This window comes from Camelus bactrianus, chromosome 1, assembly GCF_048773025.1.
Source record: "Camelus bactrianus isolate YW-2024 breed Bactrian camel chromosome 1, ASM4877302v1, whole genome shotgun sequence".
In the NCBI taxonomy this organism is placed as follows: Eukaryota; Metazoa; Chordata; class Mammalia; order Artiodactyla; family Camelidae; genus Camelus; species Camelus bactrianus.
In genome coordinates, this window is record NC_133539.1 from 46,884,884 (window position 1) to 46,904,524 (window position 19,641).

Sequence of the window (19,641 nt, forward strand, 5' to 3'; positions counted from 1 at the left end):
TCCATCCTCCAAGGTTTCCAGGGAGAGGACATGGGATAAAATGGCTTTGAGAGCCAGGCAGTTAACATAAATGAGTAGGGCATGCTAGAGGCTTGCGTAGTAAACATCAACCATGTCCCTTCCACAATGATGCTTCCTCTACTTGCTGGTACACACAAAACAAGTGGTCCTCCAGGTATGTGTTTTGTTTTCTCACTTGTGGATTCATGAGAACAGAGAAATTATTTCTCTACTACAAGCAAAATGCTAAAATACAGACTCAAGCTGCTGCTGTTGAAGGATGTCCAGAGACTCAGGGAGTGCATGCTCCACCCACACTGGGCAGAAGCTGTGCGACCCCAGCTCATCACTGGGAGTGGGCATGGAGGCCAATGCGGTCAGATCTTCTATTTTGTTTACTTAACAAATGCTGTAAATCCAGATTTTAAAAAAAAAGTAGAACCTCCTCTTTCTGCTGTTCTGTTTTTCTTCTTTTCTTTCAATGGCGCAAATGTTGTTTAAAACTTTGTGTACACCAAATAAGGCCTACCTGCCTGTGGCCCGTTTGTATCTCGCCTTCTATCTAGTACTCTGAATGTTGATGATTTCTTGCCAAATTGTTCCAGATTTGGCATTCCAGGTGCCCCTCCTCACGCAGCTGGGAACCTGGGAGACTTTGGAATCCTCGGTAATCAGGAGGGGCCATGATTTTGACCTTGACTGTGTCCTCAGGTGATGCCAGGGGCTGGTGCAGGCTGAAGAGAGGTGCAGTCTTCTTTTCTCAGCAGAATTTCTTTCCTGGGATTTATTGCCCTGAGGTAGTGACTGGGGCACTGGCCTCTTCTGCAGGCCACCTCCTCACCTCTCCTGGGGTGGTGATTAAAAAGAAACACTGTCCTGCTATCCTCACTGACTTCCTGGGAGAGATGACAGACCAGCTGCACTGGGGAGAACCCTTCAGGCATCTAGGACAGGCCCCTCACGTTGCACATAAAGAAGCAGAGATGCAGAAAGCCACGCCCACCTCTTTGGGGCCCGCATTCCCCGATAACACGAGGTTGAGGTCCTAGGCCCCTGGCCCAGCTGTCCAGCACTGTTCACTGCTGCTCCTGCCTCTGCTGGGCACACCCAGCCCCAAGACCTCTCTAGTTAAATGGGCATTGGAACTGCATGAACGGTGGACTTCAGAGCTGAGCCTGCGAAAAGCCGGGAAGGTCAGAGGGCAAACTCAGGTTGGGGGAGAAATTGGAAATACTCTCCTTTTCCTCTGGAAGTGAGCAGAATTCACCTGAGATCCATCCAGAAAGGGATGCTTGCTCATTTTGTCACCTGGGTCTGGGGACATCCTGCCCCTGGAGACTATGAGGTCATGGCAGGCAAGGCTGACAGGAGTGCGGCCCTGGCAGAGGTGTGTCACCCGTTGCTCTCCCCCATCCTCACAGCGTGCTCAGAGCACGAGCATGGGGAGGTGATGAGGCTCTGCCGTGTGGAGACCCCGTTCCACCTCCCAAGGCCTCTCCCTCCATCCCCGCCCAGAGGGTTTCACCCGCTTGAGATTCAGATTCACACACTTCTTACTTGGAGTGAAGGATCTGCTTCCCCTGAGGGGAAGAGTGGCTTGGAGAGAGTGGCTTGAAGATTGCTTGTCCTGTGACCTCTAACCTGTGACCTCTAACCTGTGACCTGCTGTTTCATCCTAAATGGCCCATTCTTTTAAATTAAGATCTTCAACTTTCTATCCAACAACAACGTATTTTGGAAAAAAAAAAAAACTTAAGAAATCGGGGGGGGGTATATAGCTCAAGTGGTAGAGCGCATGCTTAGCATGCACAAGGTCCTGGGTTTGATCCCCAGTACCTCCCTTAAAATAAATTAAAAAATAAACCTAATTACTCCCCCCCCCCCAAAAAAAAGCAAGAAAAAATAAAACTAAATAATTATTTTTTTAAAAGAGAAATGGGGAAATGTGTACATTTGATTTTCATTTTCTTTTCCTGCTTATGGTAGGGGTGGGGAAATACATTTATTAAGCTCCCAGTTACAGTCCGCTAGACGCTTACATATTTTATCTGTATAGTCCTCAAAACAGTCCTGTAAGGAGTGATTTTTGTTTGTTTTTAGTTTTTCCTATGCTACAAATGAGGGGATCGAGGCTCAGGGAAAGTGAGAAACTTACAAATACAGAGCTCAGCTTGGAGGGCTGGTGTCTGTGTGATCCTGGCTGTATTCTTAGGCCTCTGCACAGTGCCTGGCACAGAACAAGTGCTCAATAATTAGCGGCGGATAATATTATTTCCTAGGGTGGAAGGGCCGGTGAGTGATGGGACCTTCATGAAAGATGAAAAAAGACCTTGTTGGATGAAGAAGAGAAGAAAGAGGTTTGCATAATTAATAGTGAAATAAGGAATGACTTTGATTTATACCACAACATCTTTCTTCCGAGGATTTGGAGGTACTTGACAGTTACCTCACTTGTCTTTTCACCAGTCCCAGCAATATTCCTGCCAAGTACAGGGAGGTGAGGCATGGAATGATTTAGCGAGGGCCACACGTGCAACCCAAGGGCCGGACGTGGGCACCTCCTGCTCCGCGCACATGCCTTATGGCACCACTGGGATCTCCAGCGCGATCTCTTCAGGCGATTCTGGGGAGACGGCCCTCTCTCCACCTGCTACCCCATTCCCATCCCCAAGGAGCAGACCATCTTGCCGGACTCAGCAAGGGGGATTAACTCGAATTCACCTTGGGCTCTTAGTGGGTGGAAAGAAAACAACTTGACTGTGGAGAGGTTTGTAGAAAACACAGATGGGGCCAACCCCCGGAAGAATCTGTTTTCTTCCCCAAATCTGACCTTTCACACTACTGGGATACCTAGAACACTGCAGGAAGCTGAGCTCAGAGGAAGCAAAACCTCATATAATCGCTTTGCTGAGTATTTCTGTGTTGCTTTCACTCTTAGAAAAAAGAACCTCCTGCTATAGCTATCGATATAAGCTTTGCTTATGCTGGTCTGATATGGTATCTCTTCATCAAAATCAAAGCGGAAGTTATAGAAGAAGTAGCTTCACCACCACAAAACTTTAGGAGATTTCTATACCCAAACTGGAGATCTACAGACCTGTGAACTGGAAGCCACGGGACTTTCACACGGGACTCCTAAGTGCACACTTTCCACCACCTGTCTCAAAAGCTTGTCTGAGACACAGAAGTCTTAATTAAATGCAGATGAAAAGGGGCCTTGAGTTGATTTTCACGTTTAACATTAGACTTTCTTGATTTAAGCAGCTCAGTAAGAAACAAGACATAATTGAGGCTTGCTTTTAATTAAACATATAGATATATATTTATTTATTTACTAGTTCCACTAAGATATTGCTTAATTTTCATTAATGCTGCTGATTTTTTTCTTTCCATAGAACAACATTCTTGTTAATCTTGCTTGGATGCAATTAGTTGTGCTATGTTTATCTTCCTGGTTTCACCATTAATTCCAGTGTGGAACCAATTTATTTGTATTTTTCACTGCTTAGAACATCCTTCCTACTGAAATCCATCAATAATGCCATGATTCACAGTGTGCTTTTATTTTGGGTGGAAGGAAGTGAGGAATTGATTTGGGGGAAGAAATAAGAGGGAGGTGACTGTAAAAGACTGTTCACTGGGTGGCGTGGAAAGGTAATGTTTCTGATGAAGGACATGTGTCCACTTTTTGATATAATTAGGGTGCTGTGATTGGCTCTCAGTGTTCCTTTCTGTTCCGTCAGAGACAGATGACAAAGAAAAGACTCCAGTAGAGTTATTGCATCTCTAAACATGCAACAAACATAAACAGCCAAGCACCTTAATGGACTGATCCACTGCACATCTCTCGCCTTGTTAGGAGTCAGGAGCTAAAACACCGACATATCAGGATAGCTCAGATGTTCTCTCTGTGGAATGTATGCAATAGTCTAAGCATTCAAGGCTTACTAGAAAACCATGCCTGAAAATGAATCTGGGGCCTTCAATCAAGCACTCTCTGAAGTAAGCTCTGCGCTTCCCTCAAAGTTTCCCAGCCTGATAACCCTACTTGGTTTTCAGTTCCCCCTTGAACTGGGCATCATCTGTGGCCGGATGAGTAGGTGGAGAAGAAGTAAACAGAAGCCATTTCCAATTCACAGCATGTCTCCAGCTGCCTTTTTTTTTTTTTTTCCCGCTTTCTACAGATACCCAGGGGGACTGGTGGAGCAGAGACTCTAATCATTTTAGAAAAGAGAGCAAGCTGATTGCACATAACCTATGCCTTATCAAAACCCCCAACTGAAATACTCTCATTTGTGAAATAATATTTACTAGGCCTCAGTATTTTCAATATCCATTTTCATTCCCATATGCTTGGATTTAGTTTCTGCCAGTTATTAGCCGAAAGGCAGCTCTAAGTCCTAAACTGTATCCTACCTAGGGTGATGGGAGGGCCTGCTCTCCACACATTTTTGGACATCTTCAGCCTCAGTCCCCGACGTGAATGAATAAATGGGCGAGTTGAGTTTTGCTAACAGGAGAATGGGTTCTAAAGACCATTTGTGTGCTACGAGGAGGAGCTCCTTCACTTCCATTCCAAGAAGGGGCAAAGCAGGTTATCTGATGATGCCTTTCTCTAATGTCACCTCCTGTCCCCTGGTTTCACTGAGGGAACCAGAGGGTGTCTTCCCAAGAACATTGCACCTGGAGTCATCGTCTGCAGTGTAGCTGTGCTTGTCACATCAGTTTACACTCAATTTATGTTCGATTTCGTCTTTGGCGACGACCCAACGTGGGCAAATACGTGTTCCGCTGTATATTATGCTCATCTCTAGGCTATCCTGCTAAGGTTTTTCCTCCTCAGCTGAATTTAATAAGCAGAAAAAGAGAAATGGTTTCTAGTTTCTGAGTGCTCACCTTAGGCCAGGTGCTGTGCTAAGTACTCCACGTGCATTATGGCATTGACTCTCTACACAGACACCGAGAAGCTAGGTCACTTGCACAGGGTCACGCAGCCGGGGAAGCGCTGAGCGTGGAGTGCTCTGACTCTGCATGTTGCCTCTCCTCTAAGCGCCTGTGGTGAGAGCCAGCTCCCAGGTCTACTAGATGCTCAGAAGGGATGAAATCTACAAGCACAGGCAGCATCTCTCCTCCATAGAAAAAGGAACTATTATCAGAAAGCACTGAAACCTCTGTGGCCTTCTTTCCAGGGTAAGAATAAATGTGCTGAACTGTCCTTTAAGGCACTAATGACTGGGCTGCTGAACACCACGGCTGTTGTTTTCCAGGCTGACACTCGGCTGGTTCTTTTTCTCTTTATTTTCAGGCTAATAATTAGATATAAATCCCTGACAGTACTTGAACTGTCACCCCAGGGGGTTCTAGATTTCTTTACTATTGTTTGCAAAGATTTCATCTGAAAAAAAGCCCTCTGAAACCAGATGTAAGTTACACTCAGCAACAGCTTTAAAAAAATCAATTATCTATTTGAGTCTTTTGAAGAACGTATGCTCCTCTCTCCTCAACTTGAGAGCTCAAATCTTATTTTTACCTCCAGTCTGAAGACTAAAGATGCCCAGGAGGACTAGCTAAGGTGGCCTCATAAAATGTTGTTTTCATCAGCACCTGTGTCATTGCCAGGTTTGCTTGGACAGCATCCAGGCTCTTGGAATGTGCTTGACTCGGGGATTTTTGTTTCTGTTTTAACATAAATTTGTTTGGTACATATAGTGAAAATTATTGTAGTGGCTTCGCTTCTCAGGGGAGAAATATAAAACTGCTCTTTATATGAATAAATTAATCTCTTGGCCTTGCCTCCGTGCCAGGTGGCTTTGAGCAAGGCATTGAGAGGCCAGCCTCTGTGTCCCCCTCTACCCTGTTGCTCTGTTCCTCTCCAGCACCCGCACCCACGTGTGGCACAACTCCAGTGGTTGTGATCATGGAACATGGCTTTTCTCTGTGTAAAAATACCTGACCCAAATGGGGCACTTTAAATCCTTTGACGAGCAAGACAGAGTCATAGAAATAAGTAACTGGCTCAGGTGGGGATCACTGGCCTCATTAACACATGTTCAAGCACCTGAGCGCCCTCCCAGGGGACTCAGTCGCTCAGGAAAGGTCTGTTCTGAGACGTTCCGTTCCCATTACTTTATATTACAGCTCCTTTGGAGAATCCCAGTTGCTTTTGAGGAGGGAGGCAAAGAGCTGGCTGGTCTCACTACTAAGTCTAGTCTATTCATACAGTAAAGAAAACGATTCTAGTCAGAAGGCCCAGGGATGAGATTTGGTACCTATTCCAGCCAAACTTTTTAGCCAAATGTATTCCAGGAGACTGGATCTAATACTTTTTTTCAGAGATGTAAAACTAACACAAGAGTATTTAATTTTACTGATTGTGATGCTCTTGAAAAAAACGGACAGATTTTTTGGTGTAATTTCAAGCACAGTTCTTTTAGGCAGTTAATAAAGATTCCACAATCTAATCAATCAGCTTAAATCATAAAGATTCTATAGTTTTCCAACATCTTTCTTTGAATGGAGGTGAGAACAACTGGTATTTGTTGATGTTTTCAAATACGTTCCTGCATAGGACCCAGGGTAAGATTTTCTGCTCCATTTAGTAATACTTGTTACCAGAACAATCCCTAGTTGCTAGTTGGGCATAAGCTAAAGATATGAGGAGACATGGGTTCTATTGAATCCAGGATAATTACATTTTTTAAAAATCCATATGTATGTATACTTGAATCACTTTCTGTACGACTGAAATTAACACAACACTGTAAATCAACTACCATTTAAACAGTAATAGATGCATAAAAAAATCCAAAGTATATGTTTAACCACTCCAACTGGGAGAACTGAACAATTGGTAACATTGCAATAAAGGTTTCTTAAGGTAACCAAATATATGCCTTCTCTAACTTGCAAAAATGAGACTTTTGAACATTACATTCTAAAAATGTCTGGCTGAGCTGGGGGTGGAGAGTGAGACACATTCCTGGAATGGGCTACCTGGGAGGTGGAGCTGGACGTGTCCCAGCGCGGGGCTCTCGTCCGAGGTGGTGGGCGGCTGTTCCTGCAACTGCTAGGGAAAGAGGTAGCAGTGGGGAGAGGAACAGTTCCAGTACTTTCCAATTGCCCTCAGCATGAGGGCACAAGAGAAAAATTTCCCCCCAAAGAATTCATACAATGATTGGTATGTACACAAAAGTTCACCCATAACGCAACCTAACCTCAGCACCTCCAAAACAAACACTGTTTTTAATAAAAATGACTAAGAAAGCCTTTATGGACTGACCGAAAGAGCTAAATTACCATTTATTTTAAAAATTAACAAGTAGAGAGCTTCCATGGAAGATACAGTCCATGTTTTAAACAAACACACTTAAACTTTGCCAACAACCCACTTGTTTAGAATGGAAGTCCACCGGATTTTATGTTGTCAGTTCAAACTTGAGGAATTTCACAAAGAAAATTAGGAAGCAGAATGAGTTGTCTGTTTTGGAAGACAGGTCTATGATTAAATAAGACTATTTGAAGAGCAGGAGCCCCGCGCTGAGTCCCACATCAGTGTTGCAACATCTGTGTGAGAACAAGAGCTTCAGTTTTGCAAATCTGTGGCATGAGCGCCCAGTCTGGCAGCAAGGCTGACATCAGGTTGCAGTTTTCAGACTTTTATAAATCATTTTTCTCCACACTGGACTCCTTACTAAGCATTTCTTATCATCCGAACTGAGGAAAGATACTTGGTCTTCGACAACGATTAACAGAGCTGAAAAGCTGCTGTCTTAGAGCCAGATGACTAAATGATTGCTATGTTTACGTTTAACCATTAAATCCACTATCACTGCTATGCAGTGCTGTCTTAAACATTAAATAATCAATCCAATTATCCAGAATGTAAGGTTAAATACTTCATTTCCCTCCGATTTGATGGATGGGTACTTGAGCACGAAGCTTATAAACTCAAAGTAAACACCAGGGGAGAGTTCCGGCACAGTCTCACTTCTGACACCAAACACTGTCAGTTGTGCTTAAATCTCTGAGCTACTGGTGGGATCATGTCCTACATGGATGGTGTTGCCATAATCCATTATTTTCTGCAGCTGTCAAACTGGAGGCCTTGAGCTGGAAAGGTGCTGCCCCCCAAAATGAAACCCAGTTGCATCTGGAAGCCTACACCTCCATGGGAGCTCAAATCAGGCTGAGTGCAGTTCTGTGCTACACAGAACAGCTTTCTGTGCAGGAGGTAGGCTATTAAATGCTTTCCGAACTCCATTAGTTACTCCTGCCGAGAGTGAAAAAGTCCTCATAAATGCATAAAAATTAAATTGCCTATGAGGTAAGGAATGAGACGGTACTTTGCTACCAAATATTATTTTCCATTTAAATGGTCTACAGTCACACACACAAAGCAGAACCAGAGAGTGCATACTTGCAAGGAATGCAGCACTGACCAGGAATTCTGTGCCTGAAAATCTCATGCCATCTCAGTCTTTACAGTCTCCTGATTTGGCTTCAAGTTAACTTCCACTCTGTCCCCCGTTCCCACCTACGATGGAGCCCACAGTGCCATTCCAGGCCAGACGTGGGACTCAGGCTGGCCCAATCAGAGCGTCAGACTGTCTCTGTGCCTGAGGGAGGGAGGCACGTGGCCCAGTCAGCACTGAAGGGCAGTGAGGGGTGGAGGAGACTGTTGACAAAGGGCGTACGCTCTTTTCCTCCCCTCTCCACCCCCTGAACTCTGGAGGTGGGTCTGGGATTGTGGTCAGCCGTTTTACCATCACGTGCAACCTCTGAGTGAAAGCAACAAGGAGGAAAGCTGAAAACTGGAGACACTGGATCCTTAGGACACTGTTTTGAGGCCCACTATCTAGTTTTATGTACATCTGAATTTTCAGTTATATTAGCCCACATTAATAAATCCCACATTTCTTAGATTTAGGTTTACTTTCATTTGCAATCAAAATAGGTAACCAATTAAAATGGAAAATGATTTCAGTTGACATCTATGTCTTGGGAGAGACGTATCTCCTACAGATAAGGAGGGACGCTGTGAGGCAGGTGAGTGGCTTGCTGAGGCCCTCTGCTAGTTGACAGTGGGACTAGAACCAAGGTCCCCTGCTTTCTCAGGTGATATCTTCACTATTACTGTGGGGAAAATGAATGTGCTGGACTTGCTTAAAACTTTTAATTAAAACTTTATTCTGATCAAAAGCTTACCTATTGGATATTATTATAATACTTAAAAAATAATTTATAAGTTAATATTTTAAGTCATCCTTTGCACTGTTACCTAGGATATGGACTTGAAAATACAGTGATAAACCGAACGTCTCGGTCACGTGCTTGTGGTCTGCTGTAGCAGCAACAGAAATTAGCCCAACAAAAAGAGCTTAAAATGTTTTATTAAGTATATATAATATTACAGGGAAATATTTACAAAGTTATGTTTTTTAAATAAAAAAAGTATCTTGGCAAAGATTGCAGATATTCAAAGCTTCAAACAGTGATAAATTGATTTAATACATATAAAAAAACCTTTAACGGTAACACAGCTGTAAAACAACTTTGGTCTTTAAATCACTGCAAAAAATGGCTACTGACAAATAGCACACCTTTAATTGCTATGGAAAAAAGCCCCCAAGAGAGGATCCTGCACATAGCAACACTGGAGTTTTCTTTCTTTAGAATGGTTAATGGGTATTTATACGGTGTGTGATCTAATTCTCAATGATGGCTTTTTGTAAATAATGCTCTGCTTAATAAAAACAGAAATGCTTCCTTGTCTCACCAACTTTGATAACAACACTTTAAAGTTTCCACTGATGTTGCCTTACAGAGAAGCTTATTACGACTGCTCTCTTTTTTTCAAAAAGCTAAATTGATGGGGAAACTGGCTGTGCATGTTAAGTAAGAGCTGTCAAAAGCCAAAGGCAGGAAAATTTCCTGTTTACTGCTCATCTCCTAAGTCACCTGGATTATCCCCATTAGCCACAGAAAATGACTTAACAAAGGACCCCAGTGGGTGATGGCAGTTAGTGATTTTGGAAACATGACACATGTAAAACTAAGGTTTCTAAACAAACTCTCCATCAAATAAAACATGATAAAACGATAAAGGGTTGCCCAACAATCTTTTCTCCACTTTCCAACAACAGGTGAAAAAAGAGTGTGTAGTTCTATACATACACCACAGATGTCTGTTTTTGAATACTCATGTTAGGGCTAGCGAAATCCAGGTAACAAAGAGCTCAATTATTATTAATGAGAAGGAAGAGTAAACGTACCACTTTTTGAGCTTTATTATAACTCAAACTACAATTTGGTCGGTCACTTACTAAACTGACTACAGCATCCTGAAGAGAGCAATACTCCCAACTACAGGATAGCCCCATTGATGTAATTCTAACATTCACAGAAATTTAAACAGGCTGGATATGGGGTTTCCAGGTTAAAAAAATCATTACCTTTTACCGTTTTCAGAGCATGTGAGATCTGTCTATAAAGAAAACTCTCTAGCTCACCCTATTAAAAATAGTGGCAAATCTAAATACTCTCAATCATCAAACTTATGCAGTGAGTGTCTAATGTATGCAAAACACTGCAGGAAGAGAAGAAAAAAAAAAGGAATTTTTAAATTGAATGAGAGAAAGAAGACAAAAATCCAATAGAGCTACACAGAGACACATGAAGAACTAGGAAAGGAAGGTAAGAGATGAAGGAGGCAGCTACAAAGACAGGGGTAGACTGCAAAGGAGAGCCAGTGGGGGAGGAAGGCTGGGAGGATGTTTGAAGGAGAGAGAAATTTGATTTGGCTGAAAAGGCTGGAAAAATTTGTTGTCAAAATGACAAACGGTGTCACTCTGAGGACATACAGTAAATAAAAATGAACAAAGAGTCGGCGGCAAAAATTGGGACCAGTGACTAAAAAAGCAGATTATGGGGAGAAAAGTATTTGATGCACAAAACATTGTTAGCAACTTTAATTTGGTGTGGCAGAAAACTGGGAGCCAGTGTAAGTCTAATCTAAAGAGAACGAACTGGCCCAGCGATGCCCAAGCAACAGGGCTCCCGCTGCCATGGTCCCTTTTCCACAGAAGCCGATGATGGGTAAGATCACCTGGCGTTTCTCCTGCAACCTCTGTGCGATGTCTAGGGCAGCGCATGCCTCGAAAGACAGGCAGCATTAAAGGAAACACAAAGGATAAGCTAGCTCCAAGGCTGAACCCCAAATAAATGAGAGCTGACTACATATTAAAAGGTAAAAGTCTAATTCATAAAAAAGTTTACTATAAAGATTTTCACACCTGGCTGTTTTCTCAATAGAGAATAGCAGTCTGGATCTTTTTCAAGTCCATCGGCTTTTTCTCCTCCTTTCATCAAAATTGGATTCTAAAGTAACAAATGATATTAGTAAAATATAAATATTTTCAGAAGGAAAAAGAGCAGCAGGAGCCATTAGATTTGTATAAAGAGTACAGCTCCCTCTACATATGGTAACGTTCTGGACAGCAACACAATTAGGGAACTTTTTTTTCTTTTTCTTTTCAAGAAGAGCTGTCTTCATAGTGTGTTTACTTTTCTGAGAGGCATCAGCAGGTCATACATTTCGGTTTGCCACGGGCAAACCACTTGATCCCAGCATAAAATATGACAATTGATTTGGCATAAAAGAGGTACACGGGAACATTCAGTGGACTGAGAAATAACCATTAATAATGCAACTACAAATAGGAATGTCTTATTGTTATTACACCAACAGGAAGAATAACTTGCATTTTTAGAGGGCATTGGTGAGCAGTCAAATGCTTGACAAATTACCTAGAATTTTTTAAGGTTTTAAGTGATCAAATATGCACGTCAAATGTAAGTCCACCCAATAAAGATCCGTTTTGAACTGTTTTTACTAAAAGCATGAAATTAACATTTGCTCTCCTGTAGGCACCCCGCCGTTGTCCATACAGAAGATGCATGTGCCTATCTTACACATGTGCACACACAAACACACCCACAGGGAAGAAAACGAGCGCTAATACTCTAATAAAAGTACTCCAGGCGATCACAACTGTCAGAGTGTTAATCTTCTTCTAACAGGGGGTAGGAAACGTGGGGGTTCTGATTTACTTTTCAATCTTAGAGTAAGGTGAGTACGAGGCAGGACTACAGGAGGAGGATGACGGGTGTTAACCATGCAACACAGATACACAGTAATAAAGACCCCCTTCAGGGCTGGCCTGTTGGCCTGACGGTGACACACAGTATGTTGCCATGCAGGAGACTCACAGTCCAAATCTCAATCTCGGTTTTTCATGCCCCAGATCAGAAAAGGAGTGAAGAAACATTGTAGATTGTGCCTTCAAATCCAAGGAAGGGAATACATATGTTACAACCATCGCTATTTTTGCCGAAAAGTGTGAACATAGTTCTCTGAGAATAAGTCTGGCTCCTTTCTGCAATGATGCTACCGTGTCACTGGACCATGTTCAAAGAGGAGAAAAAGTGCTACATCTTGTACAGCAGAAGCAAATAACAGGAGGACAAGACAGGATGTAAAGGGTTGTGTGAGGGGGAGAAAAAAAACATATCCATCAATAAAATTACCCTAAATCTGAAAAGGGTCTGGTACACTGTATGTTGAAGGAAAAATGTGTGAGTGGCAACCCCCAGGAATGAAGACCATGAACCCCATGACTGACAAATCACACGTAGGCAGCATACACGATGTTCCCAACCAAATTCCTATCTGTACTTAATGTGTTGTTCCCTTGAGGACACACTACTCTGCTAACATCACAACTGTCAAAGTGGCTGTGAACCTGAATTTGCTAAGGTTCGATGGAAGCCACTGTTCTCAAGTATCTGTGGGTAACCGGGTTAGTGCCAGGTAATTCTCATCTGGAACCAATTTAAACTGGTGGCCTGGAGTCAAGAGGCCCAAGATCTGAAAGGCATCATTCTTGGAAGTTGCACACTCTACTTTTGCTCCTAATTGAATAAAAATAACAACAACAACAAAAAACTGGACCTCAATTGGGCACACAACACAGATCATAATTCTTTTATTAACTAAATTAAAAACACTTTAAATAAAAACTTAACTGTAATAATCATTCGAAGGCCAACAATTTACTTTCTCCCATAGATGGAGACTAGTTACTTTTCTTGTTTTCTTCTCCCAAACAGTGAATCAAGGCCATGGTGCTTTAACACAGGTGAATTTCTTTCACGTCTTACTACTCTCAGAATCAGAGTCCATCCCTTCACTTCAGTTACTCTGAAAAATGGAAAAATGAACATATAATTGCTATGTGTGTCTATTTTCTATGCATTAACAAGTTGACATATTTAAAAAATTGAAAATAAGTTTTGGATATGCAGTATTTAAAAATAAGGAAAAATTATTTAATCTTAGATTTGCAAAGGTCACAGACATAAACCTGGTAAATCATTAGCCTTTTTGGTTACAGTTAAGTAAAAGCCAATTCCAAGTGGAAATAAAAATCATCAGTCTGATATTCTCTGTTTGCTGGGTTGGCTGATGAGAAGCCAAGAGATGTTGATTTTTCAAAGCAAAAGATATTGATCCTAGAATAAACATTCTGTCACATTCACTTTAGATGGACACCATTCACTTGCTTAAGTCAATCAAACACATGATTAGGTATAAGTGAAAGAGGAAATGGTACTGTGGTCCCAAGAGGGTGCTTGGGACCTCACTCACTGACAAGGCAGACACACTGTGAGCACTGTACACTGTCAGGAGGAAGGGCCCACCAGACAGGCATTTGGAAAAAACCCAACAAATTCTCAACAGCTAAAAATTAAGGGAATTTCAAAGGTCGTCATAGATTTCATGTGCTACGAACATGCAAAAACAGCTATAACTCCTGTTACAATGGCACAGACAGTCACATCTTAAGGGAAATTAACAAAAGAAGAGGCATTCAAGGTTCTTCTACTGGTTTTCTGAAAATGGAGAAAAATTTAGTTTCTTCATACAACTACAGAAGAATGACATCACAGTAGGAAAAGGAAAAAAACAAAGAAATTAACACCAGAATGTAAACGCAGACACACCATGCCACACTTTCAGGTACCAGTTCTTTTTTAATGTTATTTAATGTATTCCTACTAACCATGATTTTTTTTTTTAATGAGGGCAGTAGTTAGAATAACAAAACATGCATTTTTGTAATAAAAGCTGTGACACAAACTTAAAAAAGTGGGAACATTCTGTGACTGCTTATTGAACACAGTGTAATAAGCATTGTTTTAAACTGAGTCCAACACACAACTGGCATGTTTTCAATCTTAGGCAAAAATTAATTGCACTCAGGGAATATAGCCTCTTGGGTTAAATGCTGCACTTTGCTCTAGAGGTGAGCAGGTAGGTCACAGATTTTACAACAGTAAAATAGAAAGCAAACTATTTACGTGATCAAGGAATGATTATAAAAGTCGAAGGTAGGAAGAAATTTTTGACAAAATAAAAACATAGTTATTAAAATGTTAACAGAACTGAAGTATCACGACATGTTATGGTAAAATCAAAACAAACACTCACAGCACTCAGAATCTCAGACTCACTTATTATAAGAACTGATAGATCTATGTCTTTGAAATATTCAATATAAATTAGAAGTTATTAGCCCAAAGTTCCAGAAAAAAAGCAAAAGCTGGAGCGAATAAACATTTCTCTCTCTCTTTGTAAATCCTCTCCCAAAAGGTTAGAACACAATTCTTGCTTTAAAAGCAGATATATTAAGTCTCCATGGGATAAATGCAATAAAATCACCAACACAAGCACGAAAGAAACCCTGTCAAGACAACAAAGATTTGTGCCTGATTATCTGTCTTATAAAAAGCATTTTAAAGTTACAGTCACCCGACACTGTAACTGAAAAATGTTTTTAAAAAACGTTTTTAAAAGTAATTCTCTGTTACGAGCAATATAACTGGAAAGTCTGATTAGTGACACCCTACAGCATTTATATTACTAGTTTTGCAACTATTAACACAGTAGATTTAAGTTTTATAAACCAAGAAATGTAGGCCTTTATGATTTGAGTGTCCCTTTTACTAAAAAAAAAAAAAAAAAAAAAAAAAGCCACACTTCCAAGAAGCAATTTTATTTCTTTTCAATGTCCGTATTTTAACCCACCTATAACTACAGGTGCACTTTATACTTACCATCATTCATCATTCCTTTTGATTCTTTAAATGCTAAGAATTAGTAACAAGCCAAGCAGACAGTTAGTAAGATTCCGCAATTAGAAATCATTTCTAAATAAACTAATATGCAGCAGGATCATGCCAACTATTCCACAGCTCTAAAGCCAAGTTAATTTCAAGGTTATCATTTGATTACAAAAGCTTTCTGTGGATCATACCCACAGCCTACACAAGTCAGCTGGAAATAAAGATCTAGATTTAGGGAGAAAGAAAGTGAGATGTTTTCATCTCCCTCCATGATGATAGCCTGTGTCTTCCTGAAATTTATAATTAGAAGCTGAAATTATCTGGGATTCTTCTCTACTGGGGGTGTTACATTTCCTCGTGGCCAATTAAAAAGGCAGTGGTCCCCTCACCCAAATATCACTTGGCTAGCACAGGCAACTACTCAAGAGACACAGAACAGTGCATTTTTCTCAGAGGTGACAACATTACAAAAGCAACACTCAATTCTTGATGAAAAATCAAGAAAAGAGAGGTTAAGGCAAGAAAAATCCTAGATTCTTCCCAAGGCATAGACAGCACTTTAATTGCTTTGGGGGCCAGTTCAAACTATGATCTGGTAACGGATCAACAAAAATATACAAATTTGTAATAACCACATACCATTAAGGGGTTCCTCTACAGCTTTCTGGAAAATATTTAAAATATATTTACATAAAATAGAATTTATTTCATGTCCTTTTATACTAAAATTTATATACATTAACATTTAAACTATATAATAAACAGTGAATCCTATAGTCAAAAAAAAAAAGGAAGGCAACATAGGTTAGTTAGAAAAGCAAGCTTGCAAAGTTTTATAATAAATAACTGCATTATTCTCTTAATATACTTTTTGTCATGCAGAATTTCCGATCCCACCCTGCCTCTCTCAGTTCAAGAAATCCTAACTTCTTGAAGCACAAACATGAATAGTAATATAATAAATAATACAGTTAAACCAGAGATGAGAGCAAAACAGAATCATTTTCAAGTCATGCAAATTGAACTCAGTAACAGGGAAAGAAAATGTGTTAGGATTTAAGGGTCTAATGGCTGAATTGTCTCTAACAGAGGTACTTTTAAAACTTCTGGCTGTTTGTGACCAAGGTAGCAATGGCATCAGTCTTTTTAAAATGGACACCTGTGTAAGATGCACCCTCACTTCCCTTGCCTTTCAGGCATGTCTGTGGAGGCTTGTCAGATAATCTCCACTTCCTGCCATGGACAGGAACCTTGCTTTTGGCACTGCGGATGAGTGAGCATTAATCCTTTAAAGGAAGATGATGACATATAGTCCTTTCTAGATCTTATTTCCATAAAGTAGCCCATGTGCCTGTCACCATGATGAGTCTCTCTCTATAAAGGTTTTTTCACCCCCCTCATTTATCCCTCTCAGTTTACCTCCTAAATTTGCTCCTTTCCTTGGAATTTCCTCAGATAGCTTATTAAGGTATCCAAGATACAGTGAAAATGACAGTACAGTTTGGAGGAAGAAAAATGTTTATAAAATGAGGGAAAGAGGGAAATGAATCCTAATTCAGAACAGTCATTTTTCAGCTATATTTACATTTATTTTACAGACTGTCAATTTTAATGAAATCCATTTATTATAAACCCCTCTCCCTCATTTTTAAGCCTGAAATCTCATTCCGTGTATGCACATCAAATGGATCCAACAGGTGAGGCAATATATTGTAATCAGCTTCCTTTAGCAGATAATGACCGTTATTCTTACACAAAAACTTTCCAGTTCTGGGTGTGAGAAGTCTGCATAATCTTAAGGAATCATTTATTCTATCCCACTGCTACTAAATGGCCAGAGGTTTTAAAATAGATTGGATCTATTCATGCAAAGGTCATGAAATGACTTCAGTGTTCTCTTAATTTGATGTTACACTAAACAGCTAGCAAAGGGGTTCAATATCTCAATTACCATTCTTCAGTCTAAACCATTAAGCAATTCATTTAAGAAATTTTAACTTACCCTTGGAGGCTGTATAGTCCTGTGATCAGAAGCTGATAAAATTAAAAAAAAAAAAAGTAAATTTAATAAATGGAAGAAATTAAGGCAATATTATGTTTAATTTTAAGATAAAATGTTCAGGACTAAAACTAAAAGTGTCAGAATCTCCACTGAAAGAGTTCTGGCTTTGACAGTCTATTAAAAATACAGAACACTCTTAATTATACACATTGACAGAATAAAATAATGCAAATGATCCACCTAAATCAAATAATAAACATACACATTCTACTCACTCCCACTTTAGACTCTGCATCCCTCCCTACTCAGCCCAGCTGGAATGTGGAAAGAACAGGGAGAGGACCACTCTCTGCCTCTCTTCCATCCCCCACCCTTAGCTCACTGCTCTTGTTTCCTGTAGCCCAGTCTTTTTTTTTATTCTCCCATCCTTACAGTTCTCAAAGCTCCAGATAGCTAACAAACTAAACAAACAAAAATTCGGATCCCTGTTGAGTTTAAAGAATGATTGTAGGCAACTAGTTTTAGCTACAACCAAGCCCCCCTCTCCTGCTTCTTAGCTTTCCAAGTTACCCTTCACTGCTTCTGAAAGGATTGGTTAATGAAGATGAAGGAATACAGGGCGTGAAGAAAGTGACAAAGGGAAAAGAAGTACTCTTGTTGCACAGGGAAGAAGAGAGAACTTACAATAACCCAGTGAGGAGGCCCCGAGGCAGCTAAAACCAGTCCTAAGGACAGAGTCAGGGTCCTGCAGACACAGAAGCGTCCAGTGACAGCACCCTGTGAATCACTCTGGAGGAGGGTCGCCAGTCCCACTGCCCCTGGACTGGGCAATGGCACTGGGTCTGCCCCCGAGCAGACTGCGGAGGCCCGCAGAACGGCTCTGGTCTTCTGTGCTCGTTATCTCCTGCTCCTCCACACCCACTCCATGAGGGGAAATGGGGCTGAGACCTGACCCAAGGGCAGCCAATCTACAGACGAGCCGGAAGCCGCTCAGTCTGGCTCCAACAGGGGAGACGGCCACTGACTGGCCCGTAAAGTCTCTCTCTCCCACTGGAACCTGAAGAGGAGGGCACAGAAAGGCGGCTAGAAAGTTGGTGATGGGAAAGGAGGGGGAAGAGGAGACAGGAAGTAAGCAAGGAGAAGCTCAAGGCTTAGAGCCAAAGGTCAGAAAGATACATCAGTGAGAAGACACGAAGAGGAGAAGAGAACCCTGAGGAGAGGATGAGCTAGTTGGCCAGCAGGTGAAGAACTAAAGAGGGAGGAACCAAGCAGCTATCACTGGCAGAAGGGCATCAGCTCCCTCTTGTCACTGAGAGGGCAAATGATGACCCAGTCTTTAGAGATGCACTGGATTCTTCCAATTCCTAACTACTCACTATTGCACTCTCGGGGAGGCCCGGTTACATATCTGCTCTCATGAGATTTCCACCTCTGTTAGTGCCATGTGTAGTTTTAAAGTAAATCTCCACTGGAGGCACTTGGGAGTGCTTTGGTCCTTGCAACTAAACAAGAAGGAAACCTCTTTTTAAAGTACTATGGAGTGAAATATGTTGGGAATATGGGTAAATCACACTTAGCAGCCTCCCAGATAAACAAAGCAGAATTACAGAACTTTATTAGGGACAATCACGATACTGACATGTATATACAACTTACTTCAACTAAACCATGTCTTGCATCTATGTTTTATCAAGGAAAAGAGAACTGAGCAGCTATATAAATTTCTGATTGGTAATGTGAAGGCATGAAGGGTCAGAGGTAAGATTTTAGAGGTATATTTTTAAGCTTATAAATTATTTATCAGAATTAGTATTAAGAACTGCCAAGAAACTTCCTTCAATAACCCTAATAATGAGTAAAGAATAGCCTCTGAGTTCTAAATCTCAGGTCCAAGGAACGTCACATTTGGCTAGCCCTTTCTGAAACAAAGAGATCTACAAAGAATAGTGATTCAAAGGGCACTAGTCAGCTGTGATCCTTCTAATATTATAAAAGCAAACAGTGCAGAAGTTAATTTCGCTTGAGTTAATCCTCTCCAATAGGCATATGACCTATGTGACTAAAGAATGATTGTTATTTATCCGCTGTTACCATGGGCATAAGGCATTGACAGCTATATATATACATATATTTTTTTTTTTTGAAATCACAAGCCTTGAACATTCCACACGAGCTCACTTGCAATGCTTCTTCTTGATTTGTTCTTTTCTCCCAGAAACACTTGACACATGCCATAAATATATTTCCAGGTTTTGAATTTTCAGGAATACTTTTTATGTTGATATCAGATTCACCTCTCGCCAGCAAGGGCAAGAAAATATCACCGAATTTTACATATCTTTTGCATGCCATTCTAAAATATCATGGTAAATAGAGTTTCTGACAGCTAGTAGGTTGATTTGTATGGAAACATGATTATATTCCCTCATACGGAACTAAATGGTAATGGCTTAAAA

At 40.9% G+C, this 19,641-nt stretch overlaps 1 protein-coding gene across 6 annotated transcripts in view; it reads right to left on the reverse strand.

The window, feature by feature from the left end:
• Nucleotides 1-9,371: 9,371 nt before the first annotated feature.
• Nucleotides 9,372-19,641, reverse strand: part of CD47 (CD47 molecule) — a 50,388-nt gene continuing 40,118 nt past the window's right edge. For 2 of the 6 annotated variants that reach the window (XR_012506694.1, XM_074362913.1), the window contains 4 exons: nt 17,186-17,217; nt 15,823-15,847; nt 15,175-15,207; nt 9,372-13,258 (listed from right to left, as the gene is read on the reverse strand). Coding sequence is in view for 3 of the 6 variants with exons in the window: in XM_074362913.1 (XP_074219014.1) it covers nt 13,254-13,258; nt 15,175-15,207; nt 15,823-15,847; nt 17,186-17,217 (95 nt within the window). In the remaining 3 variants the exon portion in view is untranslated. The remainder of the gene's footprint in view (nt 13,259-15,174; nt 15,208-15,822; nt 15,848-17,185; nt 17,218-19,641) is intronic. The other 4 variants (XR_012506691.1, XM_074362924.1, XR_012506690.1 and 1 more) reach the window with 2 other exon arrangements.